This window comes from Apium graveolens, chromosome 5, assembly GCF_009905375.1.
Source record: "Apium graveolens cultivar Ventura chromosome 5, ASM990537v1, whole genome shotgun sequence".
Taxonomy (NCBI): Eukaryota; Viridiplantae; Streptophyta; class Magnoliopsida; order Apiales; family Apiaceae; genus Apium; species Apium graveolens.
In genome coordinates, this window is record NC_133651.1 from 129,688,640 (window position 1) to 129,698,994 (window position 10,355).

At 36.6% G+C, this 10,355-nt stretch overlaps 1 protein-coding gene across 1 annotated transcript; it reads right to left on the reverse strand.

Annotated features, from left to right (window-relative positions):
- Window positions 1-2,849: 2,849 nt before the first annotated feature.
- Window positions 2,850-7,965, reverse strand: LOC141724497 (uncharacterized). Its single transcript, XM_074526658.1, has 5 exons — window positions 7,753-7,965; window positions 5,904-6,812; window positions 4,976-5,176; window positions 4,415-4,610; window positions 2,850-3,309 (listed from the first exon to the last, which is right to left on the reverse strand). The coding sequence occupies exons 2-5, from the start codon at window positions 6,768-6,770 to the stop codon at window positions 3,107-3,109; spliced, it is 1,467 nt and encodes a 488-aa protein (XP_074382759.1). The 5' UTR covers window positions 6,771-6,812; window positions 7,753-7,965; the 3' UTR covers window positions 2,850-3,106.
- Between the last annotated feature and the right edge of the window lie 2,390 nt (window positions 7,966-10,355).

A 10,355-nucleotide genomic window follows, 5' to 3' on the forward strand; every position in this document is an offset into this window, starting at 1 on the left:
GGGCATGTGGGGCTTTGCCTGCCCGAACCGATACAGATTGTACACCTGTCGGGCGTACCTCTTCTTTGCAGTCTTGCTATCCTTATCCAGGATGCTCCCCCCAGATATAGTTTTTACTTCGCCCCTTATCCTGTCCCTTCATTCTGGCTCATCGGCCTCTACTTCCTCCTCTGGGTTTTCCTTCGGCCCCAATCTATCTCTCAGATCTCGGACGAACTGATTAAGCTCGCCGTCTTTGATCATGCGCTCAATGAGCTTCTTGAGGTGGTAGCATTCATCTGTGTTATGCCCCTTGTCCCTGTGATAGTCACAGTACTTATTGGGGGTTTTCTTGAGGTTCGGGACCTTCATCTTGGCGGGGCGAACAAATCCCGGCTTGCCCTTTATCTCATGGAGAATCTTGGAGATCGGCGCATTCAAAGGAGTGAACACGGCCGAATCTCTATCTCGACGTCGTTCGGCCCCTCGATCTGATTCCTTCCTTCCTTCCTTTCTGCTATCCCTTCGGTCAGATCCTGATCTTGAGCCCTCATATCTGTCGGCTCGCTTTGATCGGTCATCCCTTCTTGTGTCTTTATATCCTCCAATACTTTCCATCTTGCGAAGAATATTCTCGCCTCTCACATATATATCATTTAGGAATTTTGGGGGAAAATCGTAAAGAGATGAACGAAGCTTTTTACCTTTATAGGGGTCTAGCCCCGCCGTTAGGAAGCCCTAGCTTTGATTTTATCCAGATTGGTGACCATTCCCGCTTCTTCCTTGAATCTAGCGAGATAATCCCCCAGCTCCTCATTCGCCCTCTGCCGACAATGGACCAAGGCTTCGGTGTCCTTCGCCTTTCGGCACAGGTGCGAGTAGTACTTTAAAAATTTCCTCTTCAACTGCTCGTAAGACCCGACTGACCGAGGCTTCAGGGATTTGTACCACATCGAGGCAGACCCTTTGAGATAAGTCTTGAACATTTTGCACAGCATTATATCGTTGTGGCCCATCCCAACCATCAGGAGTTCATACTTTTCATAATGGTCCTCGGGGTCCCCTTTCCCGTTGAACTCGCTCATCTTGGGGAATTGTCTCTCTTCGCCCGGAGGGGGTCGGTACAGTTCAATCTCTTGTGTTACAACAGGTTCTCGATCGGGCCTCCTGTCACCGAAGAGGGCCTTCTCTAAGAGATTGAGCCTGAGGCGGGATCCATCGGGCTCGTCATCTGAATCGGAAGAGTAGTGTTGCTTAGCCCTCTTCCTTCGGGGATGCGAATCAGAGTCAAACTCATCTTCTTCGTCATACGCCCTTCGTTCCCTTTTATCCTTATGTGCTCCGCCGTTCTCTTCGGCCCGCATCGCTTCTCTCAAGGCTTGTTCTTGCAGTTCAATTTCTTCCCTCTGCAGTTGCAGGGCTTTGAGTCGGAGGGCATAAGCTTCTCTTTTCTTGGCTCGCGCTTCCGCTTCCTTGTCAATCTGATCAACTTTGGACTTACCCTTCTCCGCTGCCTTCTTTGCCCGGATCTTTAGGAGTAAGGCCTCTTCTTCAGGGGTTAACGTGATAACCCCGTCCTCGTCGACTAGGGAGGATGGTTGTCCCTTGTCGGTGAAACCAAGTGGCGGTGGATGCTCATGAATTTCTGTCATTTTCTCAACTTGTAACTCTCGTAGTTTCCCACAGACGGCGCCAAATGTTACGCCCGGATCCTTTCGGTTGTATGAACAGGCTTCGGCTGGATTGAAGATGGCTTCGGCCGTACCTGAAAGTGAAGAGAATGCGAGGGTTTGGACCCCCGATTCACCTCCGGTGTGAGAATCAGAATCTGGCTGTAAAATTAGGGTAGTAATACAAGAGAAGTAGAGTGTTGAGAGTGTATATCTTTTATCTTACTTCACAAAGGTTTTTATACCCAATCATGCCCTGAATGTTCTTCCGTTACCAACCATTAAGGAGAGAGTGAAATGGGGGTGTTGTGTCCCTTGCATTGTCCAACGGTCCGCGAGTAGCAGGCCTCGGCCTGGGCTTCCATGGGCCTTGGCGACGCGGGCCTGGAGGTCCTTCGGCCCAGTAGCACAACCGCTTAGTGGGCTTTCGTTCAATGGGCCTTATTGGGCCTATAATCAACAGTATCTTTTTCACTGTTTGTTCTGGTATAGATGAACTGTCACTTAGCCCACATTTGACTGATTGCAGTTTTATGAATTTATCATTGCATCTGTGTAAATCAATAAGAATACATCTCGATTGCCCGTGGCCTTTGGCATGTTGACCTGTAACACGGGATCAGCATAAGCTCTTGGTCTAGACTCTAGAGCTATAATATAAATGAGCTGTATATGTGCGTACATGTAAAGGAGGTGATTGACTAGGCCGTTCTCTTCGCTTTCTTTGGACAAGTGTGATGTTTACATTAACGTTTGGTTAACTCACGCTGCCCCCGTTATCATTTTAGTATACAACTCACCAACACTAGTATGTTTAAATTTAGCAGTTATAACACTCAATAACATAATATGTAATGATTTTTAAAATTAAACTACTCAGCTTCAGATCTTAATTTTACTCAACTTGCTCGTATCATTCTGTTAACTGGCTGCCCCAGTCAAAATTAAACAGTCCTATTGATTCAATTTCACAGACATGGCTTTCAAGTTAAGGACGTTAGAATTAGAACCACTGAACCAGGGAAGAATTTGTCAGTTGATACGTTTTTTCTGTCTATCTAATTTTTGTTTCACCTGTCGTCGTATGCTTTAAACATGTTTTACATCACAACAATATAAAGTAGAGAGAATAAATACCCTAATCTGGCAAAAATAATTAAATGAACACAAAAAACAATATTAACTTGGGAGCAATGAGAATTAGGATCATGAAATGTACTATATTGCAAATGGGTCTGATATATACGGCTATTATGTACATCCATAATTAACTGAGCATTAAAGCCATAAACTGTGGAATTCTCCAAGGTCTTTGTTCTGGTATAAGCAGTGTCATTCAGTCGTGGTAGTGGTCCAAGGAATATCAGTTATTTCCAATTTGCCATAAAAAAACAAGGGATATATACAGTGCAGACAAACCAATGAAACTGTTTCAGAGCCACATTTGTAAACCATGATTAGGAGCGGAGTTTCGGGTAACATCGAAGTTTGGCATAAAGACCATCAAGTGCAGCATACAAAGGCTCAGCAGCCTTTGGCCGGTCCACTGTGCCCAAAAGGATGTCAGTTGTAGTAACATAAGGATCGCCATAGAACTGGAGATTTGCATCCAGCCTTGTGGCAACGATGTTCCCCTCCAGTGAAACTCCAACAAATGCACCTGTGCCATTGAAGCAACATAAGTTACCAATTGTTCTTAAAACAATTTAAAACATGGTTCAAGAGTATTTGCAAACACGGTAACTAAATAATGCAAATTCTTATGTGAACCTGGCCCAGCTTTTAGGTTCATGTGAGTTTTCTTACCAACTTATAAGTTGCTTTTATTTTTCTATAAAATTTGAACTAATAACAGATCAAAATGTAGAAGAAAAAATAACAAAAAAAAACCTGCTTAGCAAAAAAAAATCCTATTAAAGACATACTAAAAGAAACACATGTTTACAGAGCTTTTCAAAGAACTACTCAGGTAACAAGCAGTATAATGCCACCATATACCACTGAAATGTTCAGGCATCAAGTAAAAGCATCCTCTAACCCCTAAAGCGCAAGGAGAAAAGGATATAAAGAAACAAAAAGATGCAAACAAGTGGTCAAATGTGTTTTGTACAGATTATTCACATTATAGAAGTAGTCAATTTGTCATTAGGTATTCCACAATTTGGACATGTTTGGTAGTACGCAGTCAAATGTCAATCGTCAAGGGCTCATTTTTTATTTACTTTAGGTTGTTAGGATTTTAGGGTATCTATGAGCTGCAAGCACTGCTGACATGACATACACAAGTTCTTGATGATATTTTCCTGTAATCTTCACATTGTCTTTGTTACAGTAATTTGTGCACAAAAAAGTTATCAGACTTGATCACACCACATAATAGAAGAAAAACCTTAATATCCGCCTCAAGTAACAGATATTCAACCTAGTAGCGACTAGCCTTGAAACTGCCTCAAACACCAAATTCATAGTACTTCAAAAACTTTTCAAACAAGACACATCACACCTTGCATTCTTGTGTCAAGATACATCACACCTTGCATTTCTTGTGTCAGGTATTAACCCAATAAGTTATTGTCTACTTGGTGCATCTTACAATAGCTTCTAGATATTTTCATAATTTCATGTAAAAAAGGCTGATCATGTGACTAGATGTTAATAATCCAAAACAAACATGTTAAGAAAAAGACATTCAAAAATCAAAAGCAATAAATAATAATCCTCTAAAAAACTGCTGGATGAGCACTAATATGGTCTGCAGTACATACCTTTACTACAACTGTAAGTATAGCACATGCCAGACCCTCTATCACCAGCTCGAAGATCAGCTTCCAGCACTCTCCCTACAGGGCCTGCTGCAACACTGCAACCAGCTCCAAGAGAAAAATGAACGCGACTACAAAATGTTTTCACAGCTTCGGAATCATGAAGAACGATTATGAAGTCCATGAGCTCACCTCCAACCTAAAATAACATGCAGAAGACAAGACATCACATAGATATGGAGATAGCAGATAAAAGACAAATCAGTCAAACTTAAAAATATATGGAGATAGGAGAAAAAAGACAAATCAGTCAAACTTAAAAATGAATTCATAATGTTTCAATTCATCCAGTAATGGTTCATATATACACAACAAAAAAATCATGATTAATTGGTTCTTGAACAAACACTGTCAGCCTGACAGTTCACTGAGACAATTATGAAGTCCGTGAGATCATTATTCTTCCAACCTCATGTTGTGTGGTAATATTATAGCAAAAATTCAACAAATTCAAAAGGTAGGAACAATTTAAAAAAGATAGGTCATCTGGATGGCCTATATTACCTGAGCACCCCATCCTAAACCAACAGATAATATAGCAGATGGAGCGGACCATGATCCGTCAGGCCTTCGAGCAATCACCAAGCCAGTACCAAGTTTATAAGAAAGTACAACTCCAGCTTTAGCAACCGTTAAAATTGCCAACCCTTTGGCCCCTTTCAAAACTGCGGAGGGTATAGACTTCTCAGGGTTCAACCTAGCAACCTGTTTTAGGGCAAGAATGGATTAAGAAAGTATTACTACACACACACACAAACATGCATATCAGGGATGTGCTCTTTTACGTGATAAATATACAGACTCCTTTATCCCGTAATAATTGCAACACTATGAAGCACAGTGTTTTTGTTTGGGTATTTTTTGATGCGTAAGATTTTAATGTATAAAGGTAGGTGAGTGACGATTCGAACCCATGAGCTTTGGCCATGACTACACTACCAATAAGTCATTTTATGCAATAAAAAGTTTAAACATGCCAAACACATATCCAAAAGTACTTTTTCAAAGCATCACAAAGAAGACAAAATATGTATTTGACATACTCCAAGTACTTTTTCAAAGTGTCACAAAGAAGACAAAATATGTATTTGACATACTCGAGTAGGAGTGCGATTATTACAGCTAACCAAAAGTGAAAAGGATGAACAAGAACAAAGGTTCTAAACTTTTAATCAAAATATGTAGTATGTACACTTCTCGCAAGTTGCAAGGAATGACAAGCAACGGTATTGCTAATTTTGCTGAACACAGGAACAAACAAGTGCGTGCATGTTCCTCTGTTGTGCGTTTTGAGGGAGAGACAGGCCAACTATTAAAATGCAAATATACTCTGCAAATTCTTTTATAGTTTTGTAAGGATATATTCATTCATGTCATGTAACTTCTCTAATTTCAATAATTTGGCCACCCTTCAAATAGAATAGGCAGGTACCTGGCTGTAACTCCTCAATGTGCTTGTAGACTTGTATATTTCATGCTCCATGGACAAACCAACTGGAAGGTTTAACCATCCTCTCGTGCAAGTCCAATCAACAACATCATGCTTAGCAGTCTGTGCAGCATTGCTGATGGTGTTGATCAGAACACCTTGTAATGGGTCTAGGCGATCATAGCAGCTATCACACACCCTCTGTGGATTCTTCTCTCTAAACTTAACAGGTAGCAAGCACCTTCCTTTTGAGCAAATCCTACAAAATATTCCTCCACAGAAGCGGCAATGATGCCTACCTCTAGTAAAGGCAGTGAATGGAGAACTACACTGCATGCAAACTGAAGAAGAACTGTCAGGCAGCCACTCTGGCGGATCAGCTTCCAGTACTTCTTTGTACGCAATATAGTTAGTGCCACTAGGCTCGAGGAGAGGTGGAGCACTAGGAATATATACTGAAGAGTGCAAAAAGGTCTCTCCATTTTTCTTAGATCCAAGAAATGAAACATTTGTAGTGGGTTGTTGCTGTTCTACACTGGTACTAGGATCCTTATTAGAGCCAGTCACGATTGCAACAATCCCACTCAACACATTTTTCAAATTCACCTCTGGTGTTCTTTGTTGCATATAATTAGAATAATCTTCACCAGAATCATATTCCTCATCAAGAAAGTCTTCAGGTTCATTAGCAGGGTGGTAATTAGAATCTTTTCTAAAAGTTTTGGAGCCTGTAGAATACGCATTTTGGGATTCTGGCACATCCCAGACAGGATCATGATCATCATAGACATCATTCAAGTAATATTGGTTATTTTCATCTTCAAATTTGGAAAGTGGAGGATAAAAGCCTCTTCCTTGTGGAGTCGTCATTCTTTGTAACACTTACCACGTTGATAAATATGAGGTCACACACTGCAGTTTAGAAGAAAGATATATCACTAACGGAAAAAACAAGCAAGGAGAATAAATTTTACTACTCATAAAAGATGCGCAGAAAGGAAAATAAGATGTTCTTTACCAGAAAAAGAAAGCACTTGCCAACATGGAAAAGGTAATAACCAATAAGTAGTACTTTAAAATTTAACGCTCAAATGAGAAGGTGGATAAATAATGTACTATGTAAAGAGTGATATAAAAGATTAATAACTGCCTTCATTTTTCCTTCTTTTGAATATTAAATTACAACCTTCCAACCATTACAGGTGTTCAAATCCCAAGTTCTCCTACATGTAAAAAATTACTTCGCCTATTACTCTGAAATAATAACATCGGGACACGTCCCAATACTACTTTGCTTACTAATTAACTTCACTACAAAAACACATTCTTCAAAATTTGCCAGCACCAACAAAAAACAAGCCTACAGATATATTCACTATCATATTTGGTCCTTCTAAATTAATAAAAAGAATACACCTAATCGATTTAATGAATACAGCGGTCCGAGGTCATGTATTATCATCTAATAATACGATACTTGAAAGCCATATAAACACATGTTAAATTATACGGCACAGATAACCAACCTCCCAGCAGAAGCAATAAGGCACACAATTATTTATATTACCAACTACAGAACAATAATAATGTGAATGAATTGAAAACCTAGTAAATCAAATTAACATGCTTGAATAAAAATTAAAGGTGAAAACTTTATGGTCAAATTGACATAAATCATTGCAATCAAGCAGTAATAGTAGTTAAACAATCTCTTAAATTAAAGATTATTATCCCCTATTTCATAATTAGGGTTTTAAAGCTCGACAGAAAATAGAATTAATCAAAGAAAGTAAATAATTACAAATAAGTTGATCGGAGATTAGGTAGAAACATGGCCGGAAGGAGAAAGTACCTTATTCGATTGCAGCGGCGGAGTTGAGAGTCGTGCGTCGATATCAAGTTGAGAATAATAATGGTGTGGATGACTTCGATAAATATTGTGATCGCAAGTAATGTGTCCTTCTAGGATAAGGTGAAACTCGTTTTAAATTATAAGCAATTATTTATTTATTCAAAATTTTGATAAATAAGGGCTTTTTCAACGAGTGCCCGTACCAGCTACACACATTTCACCACTCCCTAAACTTCTGCCATGCATCAAAATCAAAACTTTGTGTACCTACCTCTCCTGTACATTGACATCCGTGAATTCTGATAATGATAATTATTAAATTTATTAATTATTATAATGTAATTATTAATAACCGAGTAGTTATTTTTTAACTAAATAACACTATTAATTATATTCAAATAATAATATAATATGTAAAAATTTCAATTCACAATACATTAAATTATACAACATTGTTAAAAATAATGTACATCACACGGTTTTTAAACTGTTATATTATAATAAACAAAATATTAAAATTTTGATACATTACATATTCTTTTGATACGCCTTAATTTTATAGAATTACCCTTACTTAATTAAAAGTTTATAAACTTCAGTAATCTATCTATACATACTATATTATATTAGACGAAATATTAAAAGTTAGATCGGTCGATCAAGGGGTCAATTTTAATTCTAATTGATATTGAAGTCAATTACTTCCTAATAATTTAAATTCTAATTCATATTGAACCCTATATTATTTTAATTGATATATACTTCTTCTTCTACCAATTCAAATTCTAATTCATATCCAAATCTATATTATTCTAACTGATATTAAAGTCAACTTTGTCATCAATTTATTTTTTATTTAATTAAATTTTAAAATAAACTTTTTTATAAATGACCAATTTACTTATTATTTATCTGATGTATACTACCAAAATATAAACTTTTAATCGGTATAATGGCATCGGGATAAAATAAAATAATCTTAAATTTTCATCCGACTAAAACGGCATAATCTACAATTTTTTATTTGGGTTAAAACAAAATTACATCATTGATTGAGGCTAAAAATAGAATCTAAAGCAAACTAAATATAATTATTTAGATTTGATTGGTATAATGTGCCTCGGACAAAGACAAAATAATAAATATTATTAACCCGACTAAAAACATTATACTATAGATATCGAGTAAAAATAAAATAATATATTTTATTATACTTACTAAAAAAATATTATATAATTGATTCAAACTTACACAAAATTAAAATCAAAATATAATTTGACCAATTATGACAAAATCTTATAAAAAATATCTTAGATCTGGACTTTAAAAAAGTTAAAATCGAACTAAAAATAAGTAATTGGATTTCCTCCGTGTAATAGTCTCACGATAAAACAAAATAACTTAAACTATTGATCGGGGATAAACAAAATTAACAATTAAGTATAAATCATATATGTTATTGATCTGGACTAAAAATTAACTTTGAATCAAAACATAATTGTTTTTTATAAATGTTAGGAATATGTTGTAGGTTTGATGATATTTCACCAAAACACCTTAGTAGATTTAATTAAGTGTGTTTGTAACTTTCAACGGATAATCTTACTTTGTCATCTGTTGAAAGAGTAGCTTATATTTAAATAAGTTTTTGTAGCACATTTCTATATACTGTCTTAGAGAATTAGAGGTTGTAGGATATTCTAAGTCATGTTGACTACTAGAATGATATGCAAAATAGGTTGACTAATTGTAAATATTAGATGCCTTATAATTTTGCATAAATGAAATTGTTTCAACTGCTATGGAAATACTTTCAACGGATGATTATACAAGGTTTCGACGGATGACTCTCAACGGATGATCCAATAGAGACTCAGTGGATAATCTACAAAGTCTCGACGGATAACAAATTCAAATAGAAGTTGATAGTGACTTGACAGTCACATGGGTTGATTGTATACAAAAGGAATGTGGCAGCCTATTTGCAGGTTTATGAGAACAATGAAGCATTTCCATTTACATGCTTACTTGAAGAAATACAAAGATGTTGGATAGACAGATGAAGAAACATGTGATTAAACTTGGACATTCTGTATTATATGTTTGTTTTTTTCATATGTAACTTGGTGATATATAAACCAAGAGTATCAATTAAATTAAATATCGATTGAACTGAGAAATAGAAAAAGTTATATTTGTTAGGAATTTCTCTGTTCTTTGTAACTTTACTTGTAAGTAGTTGTGTGCATTCTTGCATCACAGAGTTCTCAATCAATATATATCTCTGGTGGAAAAGATCAATCCACCAGAAAGTTTTTAAATCTTTGTGTTTAATTACTTTGTGTCTTGAATACATATATATTTTATTTCCGCACACTTGCATATACAAACACAGATATATTTTGGTACAGAGTTTTCTTAATTTCTAAAAGAAACCAAGAATTACATTCAACCCCCCTTCTGTAATTCTATTGTTAGATTGTTTGGTAATAGCAATTGGTAGCAGAGCAAGCTCTTGTCACACTAAGAGTTTAAAGATCAAAACAACTAACAACATGAGTAGGAAGGATGTTGGAGCGAAGATCCCTTTTCTGGATAAAGAC

Excerpts from the sequence above, each read along its gene's own strand:
- LOC141724497 (XM_074526658.1), bottom strand. The coding sequence starts at position 6,770 with ATGACGACTCCACAAGGAAGAGGCTTTTATCCTCCACTTTCCAAATTT. Across the intron at positions 5,177-5,903 it reads CATTGAGGAGTTACAGCCAG|GTTGCTAGGTTGAACCCTGA; the intron begins GTACCTGCCTAT and ends GCCCTAAAACAG. Across the intron at positions 3,310-4,414 it reads TACTTACAGTTGTAGTAAAG|GTGCATTTGTTGGAGTTTCA; the intron begins GTATGTACTGCA and ends TCAATGGCACAG.